This window comes from Podarcis tiliguerta (genome assembly GCF_965153285.1).
Source record: "Podarcis tiliguerta genome assembly, chromosome: 16".
Lineage (NCBI taxonomy): Eukaryota > Metazoa > Chordata > Lepidosauria > Squamata > Lacertidae > Podarcis > Podarcis tiliguerta.
In genome coordinates this window covers 16,491,837-16,505,116 of record NC_139549.1, presented here as the reverse complement: position 1 = coordinate 16,505,116, position 13,280 = coordinate 16,491,837, and the positions used below count along the sequence as shown (strand labels likewise).

General features: G+C 49.2%; 1 protein-coding gene across 1 annotated transcript; it reads right to left on the bottom strand.

Moving 5' to 3' along the window:
- Positions 1–2,498: 2,498 nt before the first annotated feature.
- On the bottom strand, positions 2,499–12,603 carry GLMP (glycosylated lysosomal membrane protein). The gene is made up of 7 exons (XM_083417189.1): positions 12,471–12,603; positions 8,730–8,987; positions 8,291–8,488; positions 6,418–6,636; positions 4,897–5,174; positions 4,203–4,352; positions 2,499–3,250 (listed from the first exon to the last, which is right to left on the bottom strand). The coding sequence occupies exons 1-7, from the start codon at positions 12,558–12,560 to the stop codon at positions 3,175–3,177; spliced, it is 1,269 nt and encodes a 422-aa protein (XP_083273315.1). The 5' UTR covers positions 12,561–12,603; the 3' UTR covers positions 2,499–3,174.
- Positions 12,604–13,280: the final 677 nt, after the last annotated feature.

The following is a 13,280-nucleotide window of genomic DNA, read 5'->3' as shown; positions in this document are numbered from 1 at the left end:
TCGAGTTTGAGCAGACTGCGGGAGGCAGTGGAAGACAGGAGTGCCTGGCGTGCTCTGGTCCAGGGGGTCACGAAGAGTCGGACACGACTAAACAATAACAACAACAACAACCATTTGTTGTCCTAAGCCAGAGCTTTCCCAACTGCTCATGTTGGTGACGTGACTTTTTCTACAGCTGCTAACCTTTAAGGTGAAGTGGGAATGCTGTCTCCAATGCCAGACAAATTCCAACCTAGTTGCTGTTACTAGGTGGATCGTTAGGTCCCTATATAACACATTTTGCAGAGTTTTCTCAGGTGGGGGGAAGTGATGGCAATGCTAAACCTGGGTCTGGAGGGATAACTGGTGCTATGGAGGAGCTAGGACCTTTCCCCATAAATCTTGTGCTGCTAAGCATTGCCACCCCATATGGCAACAGCCTCCCCCGTCCCTTAAATCCTCTCCAGCAAGCGGCTGGTGAATTCACTTTGCAACCTGTCAGGCATGTAATATCTATATAGGAGTAATAATGCAATTTCTCTATTTTTGGATGATACACTTTTCATTGAGGGCACTTGTATATTTTAAGAATATTACATAACCTAAGTTATTTATTATCATTTTCTATTTGTGTGTGTGTTGTACTGGTCACAACTATGCCATTGCATAGTTAATGATAGTTAAATCATGAAGGATATTCTTTTTAAGCAAATGCTTCTCCCCCCCCCCCACTGCTCAGCTGGTCCCCTCGAGACCCCACTCTTCCATGGTGTTTTTTTTCAGGGGAGCACCTAGCCCTGACACTTCCCCTACAGGTTCAAATAGCCTGAAGTGGTTGTCTGTTGACAAGGTGACCCGTTTCGCGCTGCCATTCCATTCTGCAGGCAGACCAGAAGTCCAAGGATATTATTTTTAAGCAAATGCTATCACCCTTAGTTATCCTATTCCTGCATTGCAGGAGGTTAGACTAGGCCAGGCTTCCTCAACCTCGGCCCTCCAGATGTTTTGAGACTACAATTCCCATCATCCCCGACCACTGGTCCTGCTAGCTAGGGATCATGGGAGTTGTAGGCCAAAAAACATCTGTAGGGCCCAGGTTGAGGAAGCCTGGACTAGACGACCCTTTGGGTCTCTTACAATTCTGCAGTTCTGTTTCACAGTGGGCACAATGAGAGCTTCTGCTTTTGGGAGGCAGAGGCGATAGCCATTTAATTTGGAGGTCTTGCACAAGTATGACGTTTTCTTGACTAAGGCTTGCACACCACCTCTGTGTTATTATTATTATTATTATTATTATTGCCTGACGTACGCGCTGCAATAACTCTCTGGAGATCTTAAACCGGTTGTTGAAATCTGAACATGCTTCGGCAGGCAGTTGCTGGTGGAAACGGGCACACTTGGAAGGTTTGTGCCCCTGGAAAGAAACTGCTCAGTTCTGCTCCCATGAGAAGCAAGCAGAAGTAGGGATAGGGTGTTACCATGTGTCTGTGACCAACAGCTCACCACAAAAGTGCCAATTTGCTTACACAGCAGCAGTGACTGTGTAATGATTTGTTTTTTGCTCATCGGGTGTTTTTTTTGGGGGGGTGAGGCAGGAAGGGAAATGTCAGAAGAGATGAAAAAATACCTTTTTCACGCAGCACATAGATAAACAATAGGACTCACTACAAGCCTATGCTGGTACAGTGTTTAGAAAGTTGATGTGAGTTTTATTCTCTCTTTCAGTTTAACTTTCTAGAAGTTTTAAATTATTGGTTAATTCTTCTTAATGGCAATTTTATTATTTCTTGTAAACTGGTTTGAGGGCGTCCTTTTCCAATCAATTTTACGAAATAAATAAATGACAGCAGCCAAGGCAGAGGGAACCAAAGTGATTTTAGACATGGTTGTATGGGGGTGGGGAATCAGTTCAGGGTGACACCAGCAGGGCAAGGAAGCTAAGTTTTGCATATAGCTTTGTAACAGCAAATATCATTTCTCGACAACAGCAACAAAAGCAGCCCTAGCCAAGAGGCTCTGCTCTTGCCCTCATGCTTATTCCCATTTCTGTCCTGGAGCAAGAGAGCAAGCAGGGTGGAGAAATGGCAACAGAAGAAGCAGGCTACCTAAAAGACAGACCAGTGATGACGGCGAGGAAGCTCCAGGAAGAAATAGGCTTAGGAGGGTGCCTGTTGTCAGTGCTGCCTGCATTGCACAATCCCACACAGGCCCAAGAAGAGCCCAGGAAGTGGGATTGGCAGTTTGCAGAGGCGGGTGGCAGGAAGCCAGCCAGAGGATTGCAAAACCAGGAACAGTAATGGCAGAAGTGAAAAACATGTAGATTCCACTGTTTCACACAGTCACTCTATGGAAACGCAACAAAAGATGAATAGGCTGCTGACCTTTGACCTTTCTTTAAAGAGAAAGGGTTTAAAAAACGACCACATACCAATATTGAAAATTAAGAAACGATTCTTCACCTCCCTAAATTTAGCTCCGAAAGAAAGAGGCATTAGCCTACAGAAACCACACAAAACCAATTCCAAAACAAAATAATCTTTAATTGGTCCACAAGAGACAAGTGGCAGCTGGAAATGCACATAAACTCCCCGACAACCTCTGCAAATAAACCCTCCCCATGACCTCCCTTCCCCAACCTGCTGCCTTTCAGATATTGCTGAACTACATTTCCCATCATCCCTGAGTATTGGCCATGCTGGCTGGGTTGAACAACAACCAGAAGGTACCAGGTTGGGGAGATTTGCCTTGGGCTGTGCTGTGATTTTTCACACCAACAAAGGAATCAGAATTGGCTTCCCCTTACCAACCCCAAAAGATGTCCACACAGCTCAAATGGAAGCCCTTCTCGCTTCAAACGAGAGCTTCCGAACTGGCTCTTCACGCAGCCCTCTGACAATTGACCTCAACAATTTCGGAGATTTCCTTTTTTAAAAAAAAGCTCAGCAATTTTGGGGTGTCCTGGTTTTCTGACCCTAACTTCCAGAATAAGAAAAAGGTGCATTACTTAACAGTCAATAGTGCAATTTGTCCTTTGTTTCACGGCCATTAGCCTGTAAACACAACAACAGTGGCTTACCCTTTTTGTGGGGGGAAAAGACAAACGGGTTGCCGGCTTCCCTTCCCACATTTGACAGCTTTATCACGGAGAGAGAGAACCAGAGGATATAGCTGTTCAAATCATCACCACCATCATCATTATATTGCACAGCAAGAGAAACAGCTGCAGCCTCCACCATCTCGGAAGGGCTCCACCAGGGGAAAGCTTTGTTCCCTTTAAAAAAATAATACAGAGGAGCCTCAATTGGAAAAAAAGTTTGCAACTGTAGGAGGCATTTCAGCAATTATTTTTTTTAAAAAAACAGTACTTTGTAAATGTCACCCATTGAAAACAAGACAATGCTTTTTTTAAAAAAAATGAAAGGCAGAACGTATCTTTGGAAAGATGTCTGGTCAAGAGATTGTTGATGAAGCAATGCAGTGCAAAGACGCCGTTATCTTTTGAGAGGGTAAGAAAGTGAATGTCTGAGGGGACGGAGGACCCAAAATACTACCCCTCCCCAAAGCTTATCGCAGGGTGTTTGGCGGGGGAAATGAAGAGACAATTCAGCCTCTCCAGCGTCCCCCAGCGAAAGAAAAACCACAGAACCCTCTTTGGGAAATGGGCACCGTAAACCAGGGACCGGGAACTTGCAGCCCTCGAGATGCCAACAGACTCCGACTCCCAGCATCCCTTGGTCAGGGAAGACGACAGCAGCTGGAGTCCAAGTATGTCTAATGGTCCACACATTCCCTGTCCCATTGTAAACACCCCTGTGCTTCTGGAATATTGAGAACTGCACATATCACGGTAGAGTCTTCCAAGTGACAGTAATTTCAAGTGGTAGAAAGGGAAACTTCTGGGGAGTGATCCTGATAAGCAGCCGAACTATTGAAACGCACATCCCTCCTCCCTCCACAAGAGAATACAGGTGGGGGACAATGCAAATGGCCCCACCAGGTAGCACCATCCATCTACTGAGGGTACCCAAACATAGTAAGCAGACCAGAGCATCTTCACCAGGAGATAAATTAAGCCACTGAGACGTCCCCCTGAAGGAAACAGAAGAAACATTCCCCAGAAACAGCTGCATGAAACACCTCTGGAGTTAAGCTACCAGAAGCCAGTTTGGCCAAGCCGCTGAGGGCAACTGTCCACTGACAACAATCAGTTGATGGGTTCGTACTCTGAATAGGGCTTCTTCCGAGAGACGAGGACGGTGATGCTGCCCCCCACCAGGAGCAGCACTGGAGTCCCCAGCCCCACTGCGAGGATTGCGATCACGAGGGGGGAGAACCCATCCTTGGGGGGCTCGCCAAAGCCAATCAGCGCAGACCTGGAAGGGGTGACAGGTGGGGTGGGGGGAGAGAAGAGAAATTGTTAGCCAATACCTCAACTTAATATGGGACATGGGTGGCGCTGTGGGTTAAACCACAGAGCCTAGGGCTTGCCGATCAGAAGGTCGGCGGTTCGAATCTCCGCGACGGGGTGAGCTCCCGTTGCTCGGTCCCTGTTCCTGCCAACCTAGCAGTTTGAAAGCAAATCAAAGTAGATAAATAGGTACCGCTCTGGCGGGAAGGTACACGGCATTTCCATGCGCTGCTCTGGTTCGCCAGAAGCGGCTTACTCATGCTGGCCACATGACCCGGAAGCTGTACGCCAGCTCCCTCAGCCAATAAAGCAAGATGAGCGCCGCAACCCCAGAGTCGTCCACGACTGGACCTAACGGTCAGGGATCCCTTTACCTCAACTTATGGGCTTGCTTCTCCCTCCTCTCCATCCACTGTCCGTGTGGCATAGGGGTTAAGAGGGGCCTCCTTTTCCCCACCTGTTTTTTTACGCAGGGAAAAGAAACCTAGCCCCTCAAGACTGCTTCTCACCAGCTCAGGTAGCTCTTTTCTTGGTAGGCCTCGCTGTCCTCGCTGCCGAAGGAGATGTTGATGGCGGCCACGCCGTTGTGGACCTCCAGCTCCTCCCCAAAGTAGGCGTGGGCTATGCTAGGCTGAGGAACGGTGCGATTCTCCGTCTCCAGCTGGTAATACTCGCAGTGGACGGTGTCTTCCCGCTTGGGCTGCAAGGCGCTGTACGCTGCCGTCTTCCATTGGAGGAAGCTGAACCCAGCACTGCCGTTGCGGGGGACAGAAACCAGCTGGGCCATCTGCTCCAAGGAAAGGAAAAGCAGGCAGTCGTGAAATTAGGGCCACATTCACACCATACATTTAAAGCAGGGGTCAGCAACCTTTTTCAGCCGTGGGTCGGTCCGTCGTCCCTCAGACCATGTGGTGGGCTGGACTATATTTTGAAGGGGGGGAAAATGAATGAATTGCTGTGCCCCACAAATAACCCAGAGATGCATTTTAAATAAAAGGACGCATTCTACTCATGTAAAAACACACTGATTCCCGGACTGTCTGTGGGCTGGATTTAGAAGGCGATTGGGCTGCATCCAGCCCCCGGGCCTTAGGTTGCCTACGCCTGATTTAAAGTGTAATGATACCACTGGGGCAACCCAGTCAGCTAGACAGGGTACTACTATTACTACTACTACTAATAATAATTAGTCATCTTGGGGCAATTGCTCACTCTGTGTCTGTCTGTCTGTCTGTCTGTCTGTCTGTCTCTAACCTACCTCACAGAACTGTTGTAACAACAGAATGAAGCAGGAGAAGCCTGTGAGATCCTTGTAGGAAATGGTAGTCTATTTATGTACCATACTTTTCTCCATATAAGGCAAGGTTTTTTTATTATTAAAAATGCTAAAAAATGGGGGTCATCTTATACATGGATAGTGCTGAGGTGGGATGGGCAATTGGTGGCTGCCACTAGCAGGAGATTGTCAGCGGCGTTTGGTCTGGTGGTTGGTGGCTGCGGCAAGGTCTGCTGGCGATTTGCTGCTGCGGTATTTGGGCGGGTGATTGGTGGCTGCTGGTGGCCTCACTGATGCGTGGGATTGGCAGTCAGGCGGGTGAGCGATTGTTGGCACCCCCCCCCAAAAAAAGCTCAACAACTGTGGGGAATCTCTCCCCATTTCCTCAATTTGGAGTCCCAAAAAATAGGGGTCGTCTTATACACGGGGGCATGTTATACATGGGAAAATATGGTAAATAAATAATTTCCAGGCAAGAGAAATCATAGAGCTGGAAGGGGAACCAAGAGCCCTCTAGTCCCAACGCCCTAAGATGCAGGAATCACAGCTAAGGAATCCCTGGCCAATGGCCATCCAACCTCAGTTTGGGATTTTAGGGCTAATGCCTGCCTCCCAGGTACCCTCTTAAGCCAGAAGCCCCTTTTCCTAACCTCAATACTTGGAGCTAAGAGTGGCTAGTTAGCAGGGAAATGACACTCTGCACACGTTTCAGAGGCACCTTTCTGCACGTTTCATACCCCAGCAGCGGGATTACCTCGAATATGGTCGGCGTATACTCGTCGTCGATCGAGCGGGTGGATTCCAACTGCTTCTGCCCGCCTCTCTCCTCCACGGTGACGATCTCCAGCGCAAAGCGAGAGCGGTTGCCCCGAGGAGCGACCCCGCGCATGACAAAGTCCACCTTGGAGCTGTTGGCCGTGTGCAGGAGACGCGGGAGCGGGCCGTCGCGGCTGGTCTCTTCATAGGCCGTCACCTGGGGAGCAGCGATGGGGACCGCCAACGGTGGAGAGTTGGCTGGTTAGGCAAGAGAGTCTCATAGTGCTTGCCCTGCAGTTGCGAGAGACGTGCTGTGGCATAGCTGGATAAAAACAGCCCGGGGGGGGGAGAAGCCACAGCTGTCCAGGTGGATTTCATGCTATGAATTTCACCCCAGCTTTCCGAGTTGTCCAGGTGATTTTTGAATTGTACAGTGGTACCTCTGGTTGCGAACCAGATCCGTTCCATAGCCTTGTTTGCAATATGAGCAGAACGCAACCCACGTCTGCGCGTGCACGGGTTGCGATTCGCCGCTTCTGCGCATGCGCGTGGCGTCATTTTGAGCGTCTACACATGTGCAAGCAGTGAAACCCGGAAGTAACCCCTTTCCGTTACTTCCGGGTCGCCGCAGGACATATCCTGAAAGAACGTAACCTGAAGCAAACGTAACAAGAGGTATGACTGTATTCCTCTTTCCTGAGGTGTTATCCCCTCCTCGTCCTCCCAAGTTTGGTAGGCAGAGAGACAGAGAGAGGGGCTGGTACAGAGTCACAAAGTGAGTTTCATGGCTGGGTAGAGATTTGACTGCCAATGAGCCCCAAACAGTATGGCCAATGAAGACGATGGGGGCTGGATATGGAGGGCCAAAGGTTCCCCAACCCTCCTCCTTCCATTCCTTATATTTCTCTTAAGAAGAACCTGCTGGATCAGGCCAGTGGCCCATCTAGTCCAGCATCCTGTTCCCACAGTGGCCAACCAGATGCCCATTATGGCTGGGGAGGCCTGGCCAGATGGGTGGGGTATAAGTAATAAATTCTTCTTCTTATTATTATTATTGGAAACCCATAAGCAGCACCTGAGCACAAGAGGCCTTCTCTACTCCTGTGGTTTCCAGCAACTGGTATTCATAAGCTTTGCTGCCTCCAAGTATGGAGACAGAGCATAGTAATCACAGCTAGTAACCATCGATAGCTTTCTCCTCCACGAATCTGTCAAATCCTCTTTCAAAGCCATCCAAATTGGTGGCCATCCCTGCCTCCTGTGGCAGTGAGTTCCATAGTTTAACTATGCGCAGCCACAGATGTTCCCCATGCCCTCCCAAAAATGTGAGCTAATTTAGCATGTTTATTTCACTTGCATCTAGCGAACCAAGTTTGGAAAAAACAAAGCTGCCTTATATAGTGGTACTTCGGGTTACATACGCTTCAGGTTACAGACTCCGCTAACCCAGAAATATTACCTCGGGTTAAGTACTTTGCTTCAGGATGAGAACAGAAATCATGCTCCGGCAGCGCAGCAGCAGCAGGAGGCCCCATTAGCTAAAGTGGTGCTTCAGATTAAGAACAGTTTCAGGTTAAGAATGGACCTCCAGAACTTAACCCGAGGTACCACTGTATTTATTTGCAACTGACACCCATCCATTGTTGAAGAGAGAAAAATTCCACCTTGCATCACTGATTAGATACAGTGGTGCCTCGCAAGACGAAAAGGATCCATTCCGCGAGTCTTTTCGTCTTGCGGGTTTTCCATCTTGCGAGGCATTCGTCTTGCAGGGCACCACTGTATACGGAATGATCTACAACAGCCCATCATGACAACACGCAGCAACTGGCTCTCTGACCTGTCGGAGGGGAAGCCACACCCTTTTTTACCTGGAAGGAGATGCTTCCGTTCCGGAAGGTTCCTCCAGAGTCGGGGCCAACCCCCTGAAACGTCGCTGTCAAAGTAGTCTTGTTCAGCCGGCCATCAAGGCTGTCCCAAGTGAAGTTGGCCAAATCATAGGTAGGGTAGAAGCTGCTTGCATTAGCTTTGGAGAGATCCGAGGTCTTTGTGCCGTTGTACTCAAACACCTAGAAACATCTGTGTTAATGTAGGACGAGCCCAGCTGGATTAGGCCAAAGGAGGCCCCATTTAGTCCAGCACCCTGTTCTCATAGTGGCTAGCCAGATGATGCCCAATGTCCTGGGAGCAGCTATATTCACACCCCTTTTCTCCCCACTGCTGCCATTCTCGTTCCACCCCACTTGGATGACCCCACACACCACCTCCTGCTTTCATTTCAGACTCCGCAGCCCCCCCCCCCCAGCTTACCTTGGAAAAGATGACAGCCATGGAATACAAAACGCTTCCAGCTGGCTCGACCTGGATGGCTCCGGAGGGCGAGGGGGAGAGGAGCCGGGTCCAGTTGACGTGGAGACCACTGCTCTGGCTTCCTGTGTAGACCAGCAACACAGTGGGTGCCCCGATGGTACTCCAGACATAATGGATGGTGTCGTTGAGACCCACCGCCCGGACGTGCAGGAGGTTCACGGCAGAGCTGTTCCAGCCCGGGTTATACTCCAGGGAGACCTGGAAATGGGCGTCCCCAATAGGGTGTTAAATCTGCTTCACAAACGCCAGGCAAAGTCATTATTACGTATCTTTAGGCACCAGGCATAAACACTTCTTTTTTGCCAGGCCTTGGGCTTTTCATTAGGTAAAGGGTAAAGGGACCCCTGACTGTTAGGTCCAATCGCGGACGACTCTGGGGTTGCGGTGCTCATCTTGCTTTATTGGCCGAGGGAGCCGGCGTACAGCTTCTGGGTCATGTGGCCAGCATGACTAAGCCGCTTCTGCCGAACCAGAGCAGCGCACGGAAACGCTGTTTACCTTCCCGCCGGAGGGGTACCTATTTATCTACTTGAACTTTGAGGTGCTTTCGAACTGCTAGGTTGGCAGGAGCAGGGACCGAGCAACGGGAGCTCACCCCGACACGGGGATTTGAACTGCCAACCTTCTGATCGGCAAGCCCTAGGCTCTGTGGTTTAACCCACAGTGCCACCCACGTCCCTTATGGGCTTTTCATTGTTTCACTTATTTATTTATTGCATCCCACCTTCTTTCTTCCAAGGAGTGGAAAATGGCATTCATTGTCCTCTCCTCCTCCCCATTTTTATCCTCACAACAACCTTGTGAGGTAGGTTAGGTTGGAAGAAGCAGTGAGTGGCCCAAGGTCACCTAATGAGCTTCATAGCTGAGTGCGGATTCGAATCCTGGTCTTGCCCAGGGTTTTAGTCCAACACTCAACACACAGCTCAGGGGCCACAATCCCACATCTGGGCAATCTTCTGGGAGACTCATGCCAGTGCTGGGTGGGGACAGAGGGCACGCAAAAATCCCTCCCATGGTGTAGAGAACTGTCAGAGAAGATAGTGCTTTGAGCTTCATTTAGTTTATTTTCAAAGGAAACTACAATCCAAAGCCAACTTAGGATCTCGCAGTTTTGAATTGCAAATCCCGCCTGCCTTTGTCAAAACAGCTGGAGGGCAGCCGGTGGCAATGGCCATTTCAAAACACTGAAATATGACCAGATCAGCATATCTAATTCCCACTGTAAAAAAAGAACGAACTGAAAGTATTACATAACTGAAAAGCAAGGAATACTGGCCTTACATATCGGCTCACTAAGAACTTCTTCTAGGGTTGACAACTTTTAGAAGTTAAAGAAAAGAACTTCTAACCATATTGAGAAAGGCAGTCCAGGACTGTGTTTATTACTCTTCTTTCTGATGTTAGCCCAGCAAATAAGGACAAATCTCCATTTTTAAAAAAATATTAATGTACTGTGAAAACAAAAGTGATTGCGGAACTAAGGGAAGATCACCATTTTCCTTCCTTGTATTTTTACTGCAGTGCATTTTGGGCCTTGGTTTTAAAAACGTCAATAAAAAAGTATTTTTTTAAACACAAACATACCTGTAATTTGCCTCAGCCCAAGCAGCGTAGAGTGGGAAAGCAGGCAATGAGGTTGGAATGTGGGTTTTATTACACCCCAAACACTGACAGGAAATGAATGGATTTGATTCCCTAACTTTGCAACTTGGTGGTAGTGCCTCACCAGGAGAAAAATAAAGTCCCTACAGACTCCTGATCTGGCTTCTAAGCAGGGAATACCAATGCACACCTACATATTTTTCACAGGCCAAAGACAGGATTTGAGAGTCTGAAACTCCTGCTTGATCTCCTCACCCTCAGTATAAAAAACAGGGCACCAGAAAAGTCTAACACACTGGTGCCCCATCCAGAGATCAGAGGAACAAGTGGAGATTCCCAGAAGTCAGATTTGGCCCTGGCACAAGATTTTTGGGAGGCAAAAAAACAGACAATGCAGGAACACACTGTCTTCGAAAAGTTCAGAGTCTTGGTTCCAGTTGCGAATCCCAGCTTACAAGATTGGATCCGCCATTTTAAAAACATGCACATGCATCCTTTTTTTTTGTATTTTAACCCCACACTTCCTCCCAGGAAGCTCAAGGTGGCGTATGTATGGCTCTGCTTCTATCTCACCCCCACAACAACCTTACGAGGTGGGCCAGGCTCAGAGGTGGAGAGCCGGCATTGTTCAGTGGACTGAGTGTCAGGCCTGGGGTTCAAATCCCCACTGAGCCATGAAGCTCCCTGGGTGACCTCTGTGGCCCAGGCACTTCTATTCTGCCTTGCCCTACCTTACACGGATGCTGTGAGGATAATACAAACCATGCCTTCCTGAGCAACTGAGAGGAAGGAGGATTAAAATATAAAACAGAAATGGTGACTAGCCCCAAGAGGAATCTTGCAGGGCTTTACGACGAAGCAAGGATTTGGAACTCATAAAAACACACAGTGGTTAAAAACAACAACTGGCTCCCATTTGGCAGAACAAGATTCAAAGCTGGGTCTTCGAAATGGTTGCAGTCCACATGGAAATCCCCTAGTCCTAAAATCCACCCACAACACAGCACAGTTTTCCTCTCTCTTCCTGTTTTTCTCATTTTCACTGGTCGTTCTCTCTCCCGCCCCACACTTTCCTTTCCTTCAACAGGCGTAACAGAGAAAATAAAACATAATAAGTGTAAATTAGCATGTAAAAATAAAGCTTCAGGTGTTGCTGAACTAAATTGCCAGGTGGATGGGCGATGGAGCCCAAGAATACCTGGAGGACCACAGGGGCACCCCATTCCTGGGGTACACAACATTGATCAGCGTCAGCTGCAGCTCAGTGGGTAGACTCGCAGTGGTTCTCAACCTGTGGGTCTCCAGATGTTGTTGGACTACAACTCCCATAATCCCTGAGCTCTGGTCTTGCTAGCTAGGGGTGATGGGAGTTGTAGTTCAACAACATCCGGGGACCCACAGGTTGAAAAAGGCTGGAGAGCATTTGCTTTGCATGCAGAAGATCCCAGGTACGATCCCCAACAGCATCTCCAGGTAGGGTTGGAATAGAATCCCTGCCTGAAACCCCAGAATGCCACTGCCAACCGGTGCAGGCAATACTGAGCTAGATGGACCAATGGTCACACTTGGTATTAGGCAACTTTCCATGATACTAGAAGGAGCCACAGCTCAGTGGGAGAGCACCTGGGTTGTATGTTAAAAGCTCCAAAGTTCAATCCCCAACATCATCTCCAGGTAGGGTTGGAATAGACTTCCTGCCACAAATCCTGGAGAACCACAGCTGCCAGTCAGTGTAGACAATACTGAGCTAGATAGAGCATGGTCTGAGTCAGTATATGGAGGTAGGGCTGGGAATGTCCCCTGGCCAGAACCCAGGAGAGCTGCTGCTGCCAGTCAGTGCCGGCAACACTAAGCTAGATAAACCAATGCTCTGGCTCTGCATAAGGCAGCTCCCGAGGCTCCTAGCCTTTGCCAACCTGCCCCTCCACCAGATGTTTTCAACTACAGCTCCCATCAGCCCCAGCCACCATGAGCCAGCCCAGGCTGGCAGCGGCTGACCTCACCCAGCCCTCAAACATCCCTTAGAAATAAATCTCCTCCAAGGAGGGCATCCACCCACCGGCCCCTGGGCCGTCCTACCTTCCTCTTATACCCGGCGGGATCCCCTGCCCGGCTCCCCACCAACCACAGGAGGGGCAGCCAGACCCAGCCGCCACCGCCTGCCTGCATGTCGCTCCTCCAACTGCCTGGGCTGCAAGACCACGTGACGCCTGCAGCTGATCATTCCGGTTCATTCTTAAAAAGGGAGGAGGCTCTTAAAGGGGCCGCTGCATGGAGGAGTCGGCTTGCTGGGTTTCTTTTCTTGGGAGAGAGTGGAACGAAACCCGGACTCCTGCAGCAGAAGGAAAAGCAAGGAGGCTTGTGGGCGAGAATAACAGTGCCATGGTGCATGTACAAAGGGCCATCCGTCCCACATCCTGGCCTCACAATGGCTAACCAAATGCCTCTCCCAAAAGCTTGTTCTTTCGATGTCTTTTCTGTATTCTGTTGGAAGCAACTTTAGTCATACCTCTTGTTGCATTTGCTTCAGGTTAAATCTTTTCAGGTTGCGTCCCACAAGTACCGGAAAGGGTTACTTCCGGGCTTTGCCACTCGCGCCTGCGCAGATGCTCAAAATAACATCACACACATGCGCAGAAGCAGCGACCCGCGCACTGCATTCTGCTCATGTTGTGAACAGGGCTCCGGAACGGATCCCGTTCACACCAGAGGTACCACTGTATATGTAAAATAAAGTCCTTCACATGGTTCACAAACTATGGAGGTTGCTCCCACTGGAGGCAGTGGCCACCAACTTGGACGGCTTCGTTTGGTTCTCAGCTACAGCTGTTCCTGGGCAGCCCAGGAACAGTTACCAATATATTCCATGCATTGGTAACGGTAAGGCTG